Source organism: Leuciscus leuciscus, assembly GCF_965113295.1.
Source record: "Leuciscus leuciscus genome assembly, chromosome: 6".
In the NCBI taxonomy this organism is placed as follows: domain Eukaryota; kingdom Metazoa; phylum Chordata; class Actinopteri; order Cypriniformes; family Leuciscidae; genus Leuciscus; species Leuciscus leuciscus.
The window spans coordinates 33,465,107-33,482,930 of NC_138730.1; the positions used below are offsets into that span (position 1 = coordinate 33,465,107).

The 17,824-nt window shown below is 45.4% G+C and overlaps 1 protein-coding gene across 2 annotated transcripts; it reads left to right on the top strand.

Annotated features, from left to right (window-relative positions):
• The first annotated feature begins 3,855 nt into the window (after window positions 1-3,855).
• LOC309500327 (apolipoprotein D-like) lies at window positions 3,856-16,049 on the top strand. Of its 2 annotated transcripts, none has more exons than XM_082171897.1 (5): window positions 3,856-3,918; window positions 14,679-14,813; window positions 15,265-15,383; window positions 15,582-15,670; window positions 15,760-16,049. In XM_082171897.1, exons 2-5 carry the CDS (start codon window positions 14,694-14,696, stop codon window positions 15,999-16,001), a joined length of 570 nt encoding a protein of 189 aa, XP_082028023.1. In that variant the 5' UTR covers window positions 3,856-3,918; window positions 14,679-14,693; the 3' UTR covers window positions 16,002-16,049. The 2 variants fall into 2 exon arrangements, with proteins under 2 accessions (XP_082028023.1, XP_082028024.1); XM_082171898.1 differs by lacking the exon at window positions 3,856-3,918 and adding an exon at window positions 14,577-14,585.
• The last annotated feature ends 1,775 nt before the right edge of the window (window positions 16,050-17,824 follow it).

Below are 17,824 nucleotides of genomic sequence, written 5' to 3' on the forward strand. Positions count from 1 at the left end.
CGAGGCCTAGCGTGACGTCAGACCCAATGAGGGTGCTTCGCGCCCACTGCGTCACGTCCCGCCGAAACGGGCGTGGCTTAGGCCTATAAATCCGGCTCGCAGGCAGCTGATATCTGGTTTTTCATCGCCGAAGCGAACCAGAGCGTGTGCATGCACGGCAAGATACGCAGTACTCGTTCCCTCTTCTAGAGAGAACCGAGGTTACGTTAGTAACCGAGTACGTTCTCTTACGAGAGGTCTCTCGTACTGCGTAAGTATCTTACGCTAGGGGACCCAATGTAAAACGCCGTGCGTGCTGGGATCTGACACCAAAGACCCAAGGGCGAAAGCCCGGGGTTCATATAGTGCATAATCACCAGGGGAACTCACAGGGAGTCCGGGAAGAGGGAGGGGCGGAGCCGCGCTTTTCCACATATAGCAGCGTCCCTTAGACGCAAATTACATCATACAGACAGGGCGGAGTACGGCCTGAGCTGATGGAAAATTGTGGGTCTTATTTATTTGCCCATAAGCATTTTGCGGTCGATCAGCGAGCAGTGCTCATCGAGCAGTGCTCAGCAGACACAGTATTCTGAACCGATAGCATCAGAACAGACAGTACTGGTATATTTAGACCGACAACAACCTGGCCTGTAAGGCGGGAACCTCTAGGTTATAAAACCTTATAAATGTAGACGGGGAGGCCCAGCCTGCTGCCATACATATATCTTATAAGGCAATCCCACTTGACCAGGCCCACGACGAAGCCATGCTTCTCGTGGAGTGCGCTCTGACACCCAACGGGCACTGCATACCCTTGGAAGTGTACGCCAGCGCAATGGCGTCAACTATCCATCTGGATAGGCTCTGTTTCGACGCGGCTAGTCCCTTGGAACGTCCGCTGAACGAAACAAAGAGCTGCTCCGTCTGTCTGAAGACAGATGAGCGAGACACAATGGGCCCTATCTTGCACCCAGCGCAAGTGACTTTGTACACCGACGCATGTATCATTCCTATTTTGCACCCGCGCAAAGCGGACTTTTCCCTCCACAGAAGCACGTCGGTAAGTTAGGAAATACACTTGCGCTCCCGGGGGCGGTTCAGCGCAAAGAGGAGGCGTGTTCCGGCGCAAACGTTCATTCATGCTATTTTGCAGGTTTAGAAAACAATTGCGCCACTAACCAGGAAAAAATAGTTTAAAGTCAGTGGCGCGTTGCGCATGTTATTCATATGCTATTTTAAGGGCGCATGCTTGGCCATAATCAATGTAGCGTGTGCACAACGCACATAGCCTACACTTTGATTCTCTCATCTACACAGAAGCAGCAGTTTTCATTTTTGAATACATTATTACGATAGATAGATAGATAGATAGATAGATAGATAGATAGATAGATAGATAGATAGACTATTTATTATAAAAGCATACATCTAGCTTACACATTTACCCAAATTATCATACGCCTGTTTAACCGAAGTTAATTTGGGTGGGTTTCTCCATTTCAATGTAACTTCTCTCTTTTACGGCCGTGACGAGAGCGTTGCTCTCCTTGGCTGTGAACCGCTCCTGGCGCGCGCCTGGCAAATCCGCCGTTTCAATAGCAATCCGCTATGGAAAAAGCGCGTTTGCTCTTAAAGGGAATGTGAGATGACGCTCTGATTGGTTTATTTCACGTTACGCCCAAACCACACCTATGAATAATGAAGCTACTTCAGACCAACCCATTTTAGATTTGCGCCTGGCGCAATAGTCATTTATCCCGCCGGGAAAATAGCAACAGCGCCGAGACCCGCCCACAAAGTTACTTGCGCTTTGCGCTTTGACACTTGCGTTTCAGATCGTTAAAATAGGGCCCATAAGCTCTTAATGCCCTGACTGGACAAAGGAAGCTCACGTCTCCTTCCTCGTCAGAGACCGGTAGGGCTGACAGGGAAATGACCTGCGCCCTAAATGGTGTGTTGAGGGATTTTGGAACATAACCGTGCTTAGGTTTGAGTATAACTCTTGAGTCATTAGGCCCAAACTCCATGCACGTCGCGCTTACTGAGAGCGCGTGTAAGTCCCCTATGCGCTTCACCGAAGCGAGAGCCAGAAGAAACACTGTCTTGAAAGACAGGTGTTTAAGCTCAATCGTCTGTAAAGGCTCGAATGGGCCACCTTTCATGGCCTCCAGTACCACAGAAAGGTCCCATACGGGGACTGAGGGAGGTCTGGGAGGACCTAATGACTAAATCGTTCCTTCCTATTGACTGACCATGCGTTGTTTTTGAGAACGCTGCTATGGCCGCCACATAAACTTTGAGCGTGGAAGGGGACCTGCCCTTGTCCAACAGCTCTTGTAGGAAGGAGAGAACCTCCGTCACCCCACAGTCTGGGGGCGACACGCCACGAGCTGTGCACCAGCTGGAGAACACTGACCATTTTGAGGAATAGAAACGTCGCGTAGACGGAGCTCTAGCCTGCGTGATCGTGTTTAACACTCCGCTTGGGAGGTCAGCGGGTACCCGTTGATGGCCCAAACATGAAGGGACCACAGCTCTGGGCGCGGATGCCAAATCGAGCCCTTGGCCTGAGAGAGGAGGTCCCTCCTCACTGGCACTGGCCATGGGGCAGTGCTCGCTAGCTGCATCAGAACTGGGAACCAGGGTTGGTTTTTCCAGAACGGCGCTACGAGTAGCACTGAGCATCCTTCTTCCCTGATCCGCTCTATCACCTGAGGCAGGAGAGAGACGGGAGGAAAGGCATAGAGCGGGCGGCGGGGCCATACATGAGCCAGCGCGTCCCTGCTCTTGGAGAAATCTTGAAAAAAAAACGCGTCAGCACGTTGTCTACTGCCAGCATTTCGAGGCAGTTTATGTGTAGAAGCTTCTCCCGTTCTGACCATTGGCCGAAGAACAGTCTGCCCTCGAGCAGCGCTCCCCATCCCGAGGTGGATGCGTCCGTAGACACTACCTTCACACTCGAGGAAGTCCCCAGGCTTACACCTGATTGGTACCAGTCGTTTGCTTTCCAAGGTTTCAGAGCTGCGATGCATTTCTGATTGACCTTGAGACGAAGCAGACCGGAAGCCCACGCTCGACGCGGCACTCGCGCTTTAAGCCAGAACTGTAGCGGGCGCATGCGAAGCAAGCCCAGCTGAAGTACTGATGACGCTGAGGCCATGAGACCTAGAGGCTGCGAGAGGCTGCCTCCTTGTCATTTCTTGCTTCTAACAAAAGACAGACAAATGCCTAAAAGCTGCTGTGTGACAAGGTGTACAGAAAACAAGCTAAAAAAACCAGAAATACGTTTTTATTAGCTCTCGACCTCAAAAAACGAGTGTTTAGTACATAAAAGTGGATACAGGCAGTTGAGACAGAGCGTCACGTGTCTCATTACTCTGAGAACTAACGTACGCCCGCCGGAGGAGACTGTAATCGGCAACACAGGATAGTTTATCTTACAGAAATATAATATATAAAACTGACATTTGGATATTTGACTCACCAGTGACCAAATGTTTAACTTACTGCACACGTAGTGTATTTTAGTGCATACTGAGTGTCAGGATCCCACAATTTACCCATTCGTTCCAGCCTGTATCCACTTTTATGTCCTCAAACGCTCGTTTTTTGGGGTCGACAGCTTATGAAAAATTATTTCTGGGTTTCTTAGCTTGTTTGCTGTACACCTTGTCACATAGCAGCTTTTAAGCATTATTCTGTATTTTGTTAGAAGCAAGAAATGACAAGGAGGCAGCCTCTCGCAATGCAAAGTCAATGGAGACAGTTGGTTTGTTTTTCCCCTTGGTGGGCGTGGTCTTCAAATTATGACGCGTTGCGCTCTGTCTCTATAGCCATAGATATCCATAAGGCTAGATGTCTTACGGCATCACCGGCGGCCATCTTGTCACAGGCAGGCTTTCTGGCGGACTCTGTGGTAACGTTACCTGATGCAAGGTGAGTGATCAGCACGAACACAAATACTCTTATCTCGCTGAAATCTTGATCGATTTACAAACGTTATTAAAGGTACAATATGCAACATTTTCTGCCGCTAGAGGGCGCTATATTCCAAACAACAACAACGGCGTAGCTTGATGACGATGTGAAGGAGCGTGGAATGATGGGAACTGTTGTTTTCAACTCCACCGTGGATGTAAATCAGTCAGACGGGAATCGAAAAATCATGTTCATGGATGTTCTATTTTTATAAATGTTGCGTTTAATGACATGCTTTTTGTGGCGAGGGGGGGCGTGGTTCAGCGCGGTCTGTAACGGGAGAGATAGAAACAAGACGAGCGGGACGTAAGTAGGTCAAGTGCAAATGACGAACACCTATGTCTTTTTGCAGTATTATTAGCGTGGAGAGACCGTACTGGAATCAGAGACTGGAGAGAAAATTGGACGCAGAGAAAGAAAACCGGTGGATCCGAGCTCTCATTTTTGAACTGTTTTGTGCCGTCGCCACGGTGAATGCGCGTTGTGCGCGACTTTTGTTTGTTTTGTTTTATTTTAATAAAGTACGAGTCCCAGTCACGCCGACCCGTCTTCTTCCTGACTCTTGAACCTCATCACACTTTTATTTCATTAAAATGAATTAACAGCAAGAAAAGTAAGGTTTAATACTAAATTGGTTATCACAGATGTTACTGTATTTGTCGAATTCATTGTTGTGATAACGCTGCGCAGTTCTCTTACGAGAGGTCTCTCGTACTGCGTAAGATATCTTACGCTAGGGGAAAATCCTTTTCCGCGAGATATTGAAGCCAAAAATTATCCTTAATTTTGTAATAATGCAAAACGCGTTGCAGCAGCAATGCAGACATAGGCGAGACAGCTCGCGCGCCTATTGGCTGCTCTGCGGCAACTGCAGCAGCCTATCGAGCGAGGCCTGGCGTGACGTCAGACCCAATCAGGGCACTTCGCGCCCGCTGCGTCACGTCCCGCCGAAATGGGCGTGGTCTAGGCCTATAAATATCGCTCGCAGGCAGCTATTATCTGATTTTTCATCCTTCAAGCGAAGCACACGCATCGCTGGAGCTGGATAAGAAGCCGCGCCGTCTGAAAGAGAGCACCTTCAGCGGGACGAGTCACTGAAGTCGCTGGCCGCGCCGCCTTCCTTGCCTTCCTGCTGCGCTTTCCGGCATTATATCCTTTCTCTGCTACTGTGTTTATGTATGTGTGTGTGCTCGCCGCCGCGACACACACTCCCATTGCACTAAAAGAGCTGGGCGTCTTTTTCAAGACGCCCCTTTTCCTGTTCACGCAGCTCTCGCACTCGCTCTGCCTATGGTGACTCTGAGGACTCACCTGGCTCCGAGACTGCTCCTTCCCTGACCATGCGACTGGAAATATCAATATTGCAGCAGGCGAGCCTGTTTTAATACAAGCGCGCCTGCAAGCATACGCCGAAGAAAGCATGTGACGCTCTTATATGCTCGTGCATCCGAAAACCTTTGCGTTCCCCCCCTGTGGCTCAGTGGCGGAATCATTGGTTTTTCTCACGAGAGACCGGAGTTCGAATCCCGGTCTAGCGGCAGTTAAAATTATGCCGCCAATGCTTCGCTCTGTCAGTTCCCTGAAAAGCGACTGCAGACGTGCATTTTGCAGCCAACGAGCGCGTTGCACAACCTGCTCGCCTGCACCCAAACACCGTTTCTATGGTTTCCGTGCGTCACTGGCGAAAGGAGAAAAGAGCGTTTTCTGGTCCCCCCGCGGACGGACCGACCTCCTCTTTCTCGTACATTTCTCATTCCCCTCTGAAGTTCGGGCGACTGGAAATGTCAGTATTGCAGTGAGCAAGCCTGTTGTAATACACGCATGCCTGCAAACAAACGCCAGCACGTTGACGCTCTCTTATGCCGTAAATGCTCGCTCTGTCAGTTCCCTGAAAAGGCGACTGCAGATGTGTATTTTGCAGCCAACGAGCGCGTTGTACAACCCGCTCGCCTGCACCCAAACACCGTTTCTATGGTGTTCCGTGCGTCACTGGCGTAAGGAAAAAAGGGAGTTTTTCTGGTCCCGCTGCGGACGGACCAACCTCCTTTTTCCTATACATTTCCCATTCCCCTCTGGAATTCAGGCGACTGGAAATGTCAATATTGCAGTGAACAAGCCTGTTGTAATGCACGCAGGCCTGCAATAAACGCCAGCATGTTGACGCTCTCTGTTTCTATGGCAACTTCTCGCTCGTTCAGTTCCAGTAAATGTGACTGTTCCAGTGTATCCTGCAGTAAACAAGTCGGTTCTGTCACCCGCTTGCCTGCACACAAACGCCGTTTTTACGGCTACCCAGATAAATCCCATAAGTGTGAATTTTTCTGGTGTCCCGGCCACGGCCGATGGTGCTTTATGTGTAAGAAGAATGCCCACTGCCCAGTGCCCATCTCTACACACAAGCACAGCCCGTCACACAGGGCTCGCGCACATGAATCGACTCAGACCGATTGCGCTTCAAACATGGTGAATGTGCCCACTAACACCACGTTATGCATGTCTCACGGTTTCTGTAAAAACTAAACCAACGTGCACTCGCTTCACGCAAGCGAACGATGCTTTCGGTGTGATAAATGTGCCCGCTGTCCCGCGCCCACATCCACACATAGACATGACAGTTCCCACGGGAACCGCCCAGCCCTCCCCCTCGCGGTTAACCACCGCAGAGGAGTCGAGCGCGGGCAATCTGCCCGCTGTCATCAGCGCGCCCCATGCCTCAAATGTCACGAGCGACACGCTTGTGTTACAGCACACCGAAGCTTCTCCATCGCTGAGCGAGCGGAGCGCGCTTCGTATTCGACCCCTAGCTATCCATGCAGAAGCATGGGCAAAGCTACCCGGGGTTTCGAAGTGGGTGCTGAACATTATAGAAAGAGGCTATTCGCTGCAGTTTCGCCGACGCCCTCGCCGCTATGTGGCGCGCGTCGAGACCACGGTAAAAACAGAAGTAGCACATCTACTTCGAGCCGAAGTGACGAAACTATTGAGCAAAGGGGCCATAGAACCTCTCTCTCAAGATCAGAGCGAGGGAGGGCTATACAGCAGATACTTCCTGGTACCGAAAAAAGACGGGGGTCTCAGACCCATACTAGATCTAAGGCAACTGAACAAAGTGCTTGTGAAGCGACAGTTCAGGATGCTCACGACCAGGCAAATCCTTGTGCAGATTCGCCAAGGAGATTGGTTTGTGTCAATAGATCTGAAAGACGCGTATTTTCAAATACAGATAGCGTCACGTCACAGGCGATATTTGAGATTCGCCTTCGAGGGCCAGGCATATCAGTACACAGTCCTGCCGTTCGGTTTGTCCCTAGCACCCCGTACATTTACGAAGTGCATGGATGCGGCGCTCGCACCCCTCAGAATGAGAGGCATGCGAGTGCTGAACTATTTGGACGATTGGCTGATTCTAGCGCAATCTCGCGCAGTGCTCATAGAACACACAACCATTTTACTCGATCACCTCGAGGATTTGGGTCTGAGTGTCAATTGGGCGAAGAGCTCCCTGTCACCCAGTCAGAAAATATCTTTCCTGGGCACAGAACTGGACTCACTATCCATGATAGCGCGACTATCACAACAGCGCGCGGTAGACATTCGACGCACAGCGAACTCTTTTCGCTGCGGCGCGTCTGTCCCGCTCAAGAGATTTCAGAAGATGCTAGGTCTCATGGCCTCAGCATCGTCAGTGCTCCAGCTGGGTCTGCTCCGCATGCGCCCGCTGCAGTTTTGGCTGAAAGCGCGAGTCCCACGCGAAGCGTGGGCACCCGGTTTGCTTCGCCTCAGGGTCAATCAGAAATGCGTTACAGCTCTGAAACCCTGGAAGGCGAACGACTGGTACCAATCAGGTGTAAGCCTGGGGACTTCCTCGAGGGTGAAAGTGGTGTCCACGGACGCGTCCACCTCGGGATGGGGAGCGCTGCTCGAGGGCAGACCGTTCTTCGGCCAGTGGTCAGAACGGGAGAAGCTCCTGCACACAAACTGCCTCGAAATGCTGGCAGTAGACAACGCGCTGACGCGTTTTTGTCCCCAAATAAAAGGTCACCACGTCTTGGTCCGTTCGGACAACATGTCTGTGGTGTCCTACATAAATCGCCAGGGCGGCATCAGATCCGAGAAACTGTACAGGCTGGCAGAACGCCTCCTGGTATGGGCTCAGTGCAACCTGCGCTCGCTCAGAGCAGCGCACGTGCCAGGGATCTTGAATATAGGACCGGACAGACTGTCCAGGAACAATGTTCCGGCAGGCGAGTGGTCTCTACACCCACAGACAGTCCATCTGCTGTGGAAGAAATTTGGCAGAGCGGAAGTGGACCTGTTTGCGTCTCAAGAAAACGCTCACTGTCAAGAATTTTTCTCCAAGAGCAGGAGCGCGCTGGCCCATGTGTGGCCCCGCCGCCCGCTCTATGCTTTTCCCCCCGTCTCTCTCCTGCCTCAGGTGATGGAACGGATCAGGGAAGAAGGATGCTCAGTACTGCTGGTAGCACCGTTCTGGAAAAAAACAACCTTGGTTCCCAGTCGTGATGCAGTTAGCAAGTACTGCCCCGTGGCCAGTACCGATGGGGAGAGATCTCCTCTCACAGGCCCGCGGCTCGATCTGGCATCCTCACCCGGAACTATGGTCCCTTCATGTCTGGGCCATCAACGGGTACATGTTGGACTCCCTAAAGGAGTATTAAACACGATCACGCAGGCTAGAGCTCCGTCTACAAGACGACTCTATTCTTCGAAATGGTCGGTGTTTTCGGGCTGGTGCACAGCCCGTGGTGTGTCACCCACAAACTGTGGTGTGACGGAGGTGCTTTCCTTCCTACAAGAGCTGTTGGATGGGGGCAGGGCCCCCTCCACGCTCAAAGTTTATGTGGCGGCTATAGCAGCGTTCTCAGAAACAACGCTTGGTCAGTCAATAGGAAGGAACGATTTAGTCATCCGCTTCCTTAGAGGAGCTAAGAGACTGAATCCTCCCAGACCTCCCTCAGTCCCCGTATGGGACCTTTCTACGGTTCTGGAAGCCATGAAAGGTGCGCCATTTGAGCCTTTACAGTCAATCGATTTGAAACACCTGTCTTTCAAGACGGTGTTTTTGCTGGCTCTCGCTTCAGTGAAGCGCATAGGGGATCTGCACGCGCTCTCTGTGAGCGCGGCGTGCATGGAGTTTGGGCCCAATGACTCAAAAGTTATACTCAAACCTAAGCACGGTTATGTTCCAAAATCCCTCAACACACCGTTTAGGGCGCAGGTTATCTCCCTGTCAGCCCTACCGGTCCCTGATGAGGAAAGAGACGCGAGCCTCCTTTTGCCCAGTCAGGGCATTACGAGCTTATGTGTCTCGCTCGTCTGTTTTTCAGACAGACGGAGCAGCTTTTTGTTTCGTTTAGCGGACGTTCTAAGGGACTAGCCGCGTCGAAACAGAGCCTATCCAGATGGATAGTTGATGCTATAGCGCTGGCATACGCCTCCAAGGGCATGCAGTGCCCATTGGGTGTCAGAGCGCACTCCACGAGAGGCATGGCCTCTTCGTGGGCCTGGTCAAGTGGGATTGCCTTGCAAGATATTTGTATGGCGGCAGGCTGGGCCTCCCCGTCTACATTTATAAGGTTTTATAACCTAGAGGTTCCCGCCCTGCAGGCCAGGCTGCTGTCGGTCTAAATTTACCAGTATTATCTGACCTGATGCGATCAGCTCAGAATGCTGCGTCTGCTGAGCACAGCTCAATGTTCGACAGTATAAAGCTGGGCAAACTGTGTAAGACCCACTTTTTCCCCATCAGTTCAGGCCGTACCCCGCCCTGTCTGTATGATGAAATTCGCGTCCCATCGACGCTACTATATGTGGAAAAGTGAGGCTGCACCCCTCCCTCTTCCCGGACTCCCTGTGAGTTCCCTGAGTGATTGTGCACTATATGTACCCTGGGTTTTCGCCCTTGGGTCTTTGGTGTCAGATCTCAGCATGCACGGCGTTTTACATTGGGTCCCCTAGCGTAAGATATCTTACGCAGTACGAGAGACCTCTCGTAAGAGAACGTACTCGGTTACTAACGTAACCTCGGTTCTCTCTAGAAGAGGGAACGAGTACTGCGTATCTTGCCGTGCATGCACACGCTCTGGTTGCTTCGATGATGAAAAACCAGATAATAGCTGCCTGCGAGCGATATTTATAGGCCTAGACCACGCCCATTTCGGCGGGACGTGACGCAGCGGGCGCGAAGTGCCCTGATTGGGTCTGACGTCACGCCAGGCCTCGCTCGATAGGCTGCTGCAGTTGCCGCAGAGCAGCCAATAGGCGCGCGAGCTGTCTCGCCTATGTCTGCATTGCTGCTGCAACGCGTTTTGCATTATTACAAAATTAAGGATAATTTTTGGCTTCAATATCTCGCGGAAAAGGATTTTCCCCTAGCGTAAGATATCTTACGCAGTACTCGTTCCCTCTTCTAGAGAGAACCGAGGTTACGTTAGTAACCGAGTACGTTTTACGTGTTCTAAACAATTGTTGTAAAAGTACATTCGAACATGCCCACATCATTTGCCAAAATACTGATTAATCTTTATGTATAACACATGCTATATTTATTTACATGGCCATAAACACCAGACGTGATAAACAATGTCAATAAACTAAATACAAACCTAAAGCAATAATACTTTCCTTGCATAAACATAACTATTACCGAATGCTACATTTGGAAAATATAAAATTAAGCATGTTTTGTCGACAGAACCAGCTGCAATCAGTAAATAATAATTGTGTTCCATAACGACAGCACGAAACAAGCTAACGTTTGTTGCTTGATAGACGCTACAACTAGGCCTACAACTTCCGCATTTGTCCAGGACTCCACGCAGTACGAGCGGAAACCGAGGGTAACGCGGATATGACACAATTGACTGGCGACTCCCAGCTCCCCCCTGCTCTAACGCCCCGTTTCCTTGGTTAAAATCGCAATTTTCTCATTATTTAAAAATAGTTGGAAATATTTGGGATATTGTAAGTAATCAACTTAACAAAATATATAACACTGGCCTTGAGATTTTGGGATATTTTAATGCAAAATTCTTACATATTGTACCTTTAACGTGGCTATAATTCTGAATGCTTGAACATAATTATTCATATGTATGCAGTGTCATAACTACATCTCTGAAGTTTATAACAAACCAGACTGTTTGAAAATCGGTAGAAAATTGAGCAAGTTATGGTTATTTAAAAGGAACATGCGGTATTAAAACACAATGTTATGAGTAAGCGAGCTGCCTGTGGCAAGATGGCCGCCACGTGCGAGTAAACGAACAGCTAACCACTCGGTGAGTTGCACAGTGAAAACGAACGTTAAGGGTTGTTTTAAGGACATGTTCGTGCATGTCCATAGACAGCCACTCTGAAGCGGTCAAAGGCGATTCTAAAAGAGTCAACATTTCTGTGTCCACCACTCTAGTTCATCCAAAACAAACTACAAAATAGAGTTATCCTTTAATTGCCATTGGCTCGTGTGATAGTAATATGGTTCTTAGTAGAATTTTAAAGGGATAGTTCACCCAAAAATGAAAATTCTGTCATCATTTACTCACCCTCAAGTTGTTTCAAACCTGTATGAATTTCTTTTTTCTGCTGAACACAAAAGAAGATAGCCTCCATTACCTTGTAGCTTTCGTTATGGCCCCGTAGAAGCAATTTTTGTAAAAATAGGCTAACGATTGTGTCATAACCACGTGACTCTCTGTCGCACAGTAGAGAATTACCGTATGGACAGGAGGAGAAGCTCGCAGGCAATCGGGGGGACGTGGAGGCAAAGTGACAAAATAATTAAAGCTGCCGTCGGCAAAAAAATTTTGATCATATTCAGTGTAATCGACACTATAATCCGACAGAACAACATAAATAAGGTGGTTTTAGAAAAAAACCCGAGCTTCTAACTCCACCTGGAGCGTGTTATTTGTTTTGCAAAAATCCAGCGCTCCCGCTTCATCAGGTCCAATCAGCGCAGGGGGGTGTGAGATCTGACTGTCAATCACAGGTCATGCACACGTCACAGATCTCCCCTCACTCGCGCACGTTAATATCACATGCACACGCCACGCCTGAAGTTCCTGGAGATTGCATGAAGCGTGATGGCGGAGAGAAAATCTACTAACAAGCTTCCAATTCCTCGGTTAATTGCTATCTATGGATAGATTAGCCAGGGCAGCCTACCTCCGAGTCCATGGTGTTGATAGATGCTGAAGAGACGGACGCGTTCACAGAAAATCAGGTACACACGCACAGTGACGCACTGACGAGCACGACCTCGATGGGAGGGTGCTCGCTGGTAGTGGGGAGGGGCATGAGAATTGTAAACATTCAAAATTTTGGCTAATCGACCCAATCTGCCAGACTTGCCGACGGCAGCTTTAATCAGAATACATAGCAAAGTATTCTGATAGCAAAGAAAAGTTTCTCCTGCTCCTAGCTTATGGACACCTCCTACTCACACTCTCCGCCTCTGCAAGTTTCGGAAGGGAATGATTTAGATTTCGCTTGGCACAGCTACTAGAAGACAGACGGGTTGCTCACGTCACATCTACGTCGTCAAGCTCAGTTTGAGTCTGCGCAGTACGCTCGACCCCCAGGAAGTAAGAGCTTCTAATTGACTTCACTTGTCTCCGTTGAATCCAATGGGGTCGCTGTGTCCAGTTTATATACTGTCTATGGCCTGTATCCACCTTATTCTAAATCGGCCAGCTCGAGGGGCGGCACCAAGCATGCATTTGAAAATCTCACTGCACGCAATTGTATAACACTATGACCAATCACAACAATAAGCCCCATATGCTTAGCTACCAGCGGAGCTAATTGGTAGATTACTCTTGCTGTATACGGTTGGCAAAACAGCAAAAACGCCCTTCTTGCAAAGGAACGATTAGAGCGCCGTCTCTAAAAAGCCAAGTCTAACTCGTTCATTGTAGCAGCCAAAGAGGTTTCAAATAACTGGTGTTCATCCAGCCATCTTGCAATGTTTACTAATGACTTTGACGTCACAGCGCTGTCATCATCTGTTTAGCTCGCCTCTGGCCCGCCTATATCAGATAACCCGATGTGATTGGTGCAGCTCGGATACAAGGGCATATTTAATGAGCATCATTACTAGACACCAGAGTAACTCGCTGAGCAAATTCAACTTGTGCTCTCGCGAGAACTCTGGATTTCCAGGGTAGCAGTTCCTGGATGTCGATGTTGAATTTACTGTCGAATTTGAAACACTGAATTTGTGGAAGCGAATTTGCAAAGCTTACATTTTTTTTAAACAGTTTTAATATTTTGGAGGTGAAATATGAAAGGTGAATATAGATTATTGAATTTTTAATAATGAAAATGTGTTTGAAATGTTTTGAATTGAAATATTCTCAGCTTAAATATTCAACCATGTTGAATTTCAGCCCAAATGCAAGCCCTAAAAATACAATGCATTAATGTGCAAGCATGGTTAATGCAATGCCTATTTTTTTCAAGTAGTGCAATTCAACAGTCACGTGCAGGCTATTTCTCCTCAAATGTATGCAGTAGACATGTGTCTTTACATAAGGACCGTATCCTCATGTGTTGTGGCTTTTGCATGTTACAGGTGTTTGTGATAACTCAAACAACACTAGTGTGATAAGAACATATGATGTGTGACTCAACCTTAAGGACACAAGTTTTGTAACAAAAGGATGAATGGAAAAACATTGAATAACTTCATGGATATTATATGAAGAACTCAAACTTTTGAGTTTTATTGATATATTGGCCAATTTATTTATTATTTAAATATATCATGGGTAACAAACTAAACCGTTATTTTCAAAGTTTTGAACCTTCATTGCAGACTAAAAATTCCAAATGTTTGAACATTAAGTGTGTAATTTAATTCTAGAAAAGGAAAAACAATATTCACCCTGAATGTTGCAAGATGCAAAGTGACAAAACATAAAATTGAGTAATGAGAATAAAGTTGTCAGACTTGAAAGCAAAGTGCTTTATCATAAACCAACATAATTGTAAAACTATAAAGCTTGATGGATTCAGGCAGTTTCTTCGAAAACGTAAATCACAGATGTGCACAATGATGGTGCTGGAGAATTACATTTTAAATGATGAATTGCTACCTTTTATATCAGTGTTTTGATTGTCTTTAGCTTAAAATGCATTTCTTCAGGCTAAAATGTTGCTTACGTGACAGATATGGGACTTAGATTATCACATTCACACCAATTAAAGCTTTAATGTGTTCTGTCACAAAATGTATGTTTTTTTTTTTTCTTATATAAAATGTACAATCGTGTAAAATTAGCAAAATAATTGTTCATTAAAATACTGCCGGCACATGGATTCTCGGGAAAACTTTTGAGTTTTATTTTAAAGCTTTAGTTTCAAAGATGTGGAAAGCTATACATGTGACTTGATGATCACCTTCTTCTGAGAAGTTCAACTCAAGGTGTGTTTACTTAACCTTCAACATCTGTTTGAGCAGATGCCCAGGTTCCCCAAACCTATTTTAATTCGGGGGTTTTTAAAGTTGAAGAGGGTGGAGTTTGTGATATAACCAAAAGATGTAACGGTCTATATATACTAAACTTTGTCACTGTTCTTTACCTTCCACTCTTGAGTCCAAACAGGTAAGGTGATTGCTTTGAGTCTGCAACTATCCAACCTTTAATTCACATTAAATTGTTATGCTCATTAAGTATGAATTTCTGGGGGTTTTTCAGGTTCAAACTGAAAGAATGCAGGCTCTTCAGGTTCTGTCTCTGACTTTGCTGTCCGTGCTGGCGGCCAGCGCTCAGTCCATCAGCTCTGGAAAATGTCCAGAACCTCCTGTTCAGCAAAACTTTGATCCTGCTAGGGTAAGTGTTTGCTTATACACTGTAAAAAAATCCACCTATTTAAAAACTTAAGTTCAGTTGCTGGCTTTATGATTAACTTGGTTATACAAGTCATTTCAACTTATATCACATTAAACAGACTTTAAAAAAATAACTTGCACAAAATATTGTTTTGATGAGTTTATGTAATGTAAAAACAAGTTATCTTGACTTAATCATATCTTCATGTTTCTTAATCTTTATATTTACTTTTTTAGTATCAGGAACATCATTATGATAACCACTTTGTCAACATAAAATAAATCCCATATTGATAACAAAAACAATGTAGCAGAAATAGTAGAATATTAGCATTTGTTCATATGAAACTTCACTTTCAGCCACAAAATTACCTGTATTATCACAGGAAAAAAATCTTGTTGCATAATTTTATCATTTATTTAAAATAACTTATCATTTTGTTATTTTATAGTACATGGGCAGATGGCATGAGATCATGAAGATTCCAGCCCCGTTCCAGTTGGGCGAGTGCTGCCAGGCCACTTACACTCTGAGTGACGGCATTGTCCTGGTTCGAAATGATGAGCTACTGTAAGTATTGATTGGCAAATAGTTCACTATAAATATATCATACATTTGTTAATATTCAGAATATGATAAGTATTAACAAATAAAATTATAATAAAATAAAATTGATTCTGATATTCAGAATATATTTTAAAGAGTTTTGCACTTTCTTCTGAAATGGCTTAAATGAAGCTAATATCTTTTCTCTGAACATCCTCACAGTGCTAATGGCACTGTCAACTTCATTGAGGGAACTGCCAAGATTGTAGATGCATCAGAGCCTGCCAAACTTGAAGTCAGCTTCTTTGAAAGTAAGTCTAAAAAAATCATTATTTTCAGCTGTTAATTTGATTTGATTTACAAATCTTTGATTTGAGTTATCCATGATGTTCTCTTTCAGATGCTCCTGATGCCCCTTACTGGGTGCTGGCCACTGATTATGATGAATACACCCTGGTTTATTCATGCTCTGATTTCGCTGGTCTCTTTCACGCTGAGTTTTCCTGGATCATGAGCAGGACACGCACACTTCCCAAGGAGACCGTCTCTGCGCTGTTAGACATCCTCAAATCCCAAGGCATCAGAACTGATGTTTTTACTGAGACCGACCAGAGACCGGGACTGTGCAGCGGCATGCCTTAATACAGCCTTGAATAATGAGCTACTGTGAGATGTGTTGTGGTCAAATTTTTTTTTTTTTAAATACCTTTCATTTATTATTGTTTTTTTCCGTAATATTCCCACAACATATTCTTAATCAGTGGTCTGTGGCATGAGAATGTGAATAAATATGTTCTGAATCGTAGGTCGCAATGTAAACTAAAGCTTTTAGTTTAATCCTATTTATCCATTGCTGATGTCACTTTTCTTTCTTCAAACAGTTGAATGTTGTCTAGATAATATTGTGTGATAAATCAAAGACTTTGGATAAGACTTTGAATAAAGGACTACATATCAAAATGCTGCCTTTTGTCATTTCTTTTGTTATAGGTTTTGTTATAAGATGTTCTTGGCATTTGCTTTGCATAAAAGCACCTGTTATTTAGTAGTAAAACGTTTGCTTTTTGACCAAAACAATACGTTAATAAGGTAATAAGCTGACATTATAAAGTTAACCAATATTCAACTAGCTATTGAAGAATTTTTGTAGGCTATACTCTTGCAAGAAATGCATCCTTTCTAACATTTTGCCAATAGATAACTAAGTATTTTAATGATGACATCCAGATAACATTAATACAATTTGAAAAAGAAGAGAGAAGAGTTCAGGAGCAGAAGAGCTTTTAAAAGGCTGATCCGCTGTCCTGCCAGGCGCACTGTGCCACCAATTGCAAAAATGGTTGAGGACAGCGGTGATTCCATGCTTGATGAAATCCGAACCCTTGTCCATTGGTGAATAGCCAGCAAAAAAAGACCCCAAAGATTTCCTTAGCCACCTCCAATGTCCAAAGGCATGCCAAAACCACCTTTGAACGATGGAATGAGTGAAGGGACTGAGATGGAGAGAGGCAGCAGCACAGCAGAGAAGATATAACCTACAGAAAATCTATGCTATGGTTGGCAGAGCTCAATGAGCCTAAAAAGCATTTAAAAGTATTTCTTCCTTGGTCTTAACATTTTAATGAATGAATGAATAAATGAAAATAAATAATATGTTTCCCTCCTCTACAGAGGTAGCTATCAGGTAATGTTTGTGAATACATGGAGCTTCAACACATTTTTTAAAAACTTTTAAAACTTTTTTTGCTACCTGCAGTTGACTTAGCTCATAGAAAACCTCATACAAAATATAAAAACTCATTAAAATGTACATGTGTGTGAACATAAAATATAGATATGAATTAAAACAGACCAGATCACTGTAACTAAAATCACTAATAATAGCATCTCCTGGAGAGATGAACATGCAAATGTAAATTGTTCGGATCAGTATTGATCAGCAACTATTTATAATGATTTATTATTATTTTTATCTGAGTATGCATCATTTTACATGTTTCAGAATATATTGTGCAGGCATAAGTTACAAGATCTTGCTTCTGTATTTTTTTGTCACATGTCTCTTCACAGTATTACTTTGTGTGAATGCAATGTAACACACTTCTTTCATTAAAATAATCTTGGATCTATGACACATGAATCTATGTTTTGGTAGACTTTCTCTGACCACACAGTTCACACAGTGCTTCACAAGAAACATATTTTTATAAAGTCTCTATATAATATTATTAAACTGTGGGACAGACTCTTGAAAAAAGGGCCTCACTGCTTTATTTACAGAAGTTCTTTATCCATTGGTATCAAGATTTGACATCTGAAGCCAAAGGCACTTCTTTCATGAAAATGATTACACAATAAAGTTTACATATTTGCATTTAAAAAATAGGGCTATAGCAAAATACACATTAAGAATAACAGTAAATGAACGCTCCGGCTACTAACATAACCTTGTTTCTCTGAGATAA

Coding starts and splice junctions, on each gene's coding strand:
- LOC309500327 (XM_082171897.1), top strand. CDS start 14,694: ATGCAGGCTCTTCAGGTTCTGTCTCTGACTTTGCTGTCCGTGCTGGCG. Junction 15,384..15,581: donor GTTCGAAATGATGAGCTACT/GTAAGTATTGAT, acceptor ACATCCTCACAG/TGCTAATGGCACTGTCAACT. Junction 15,671..15,759: donor TGAAGTCAGCTTCTTTGAAA/GTAAGTCTAAAA, acceptor GTTCTCTTTCAG/ATGCTCCTGATGCCCCTTAC.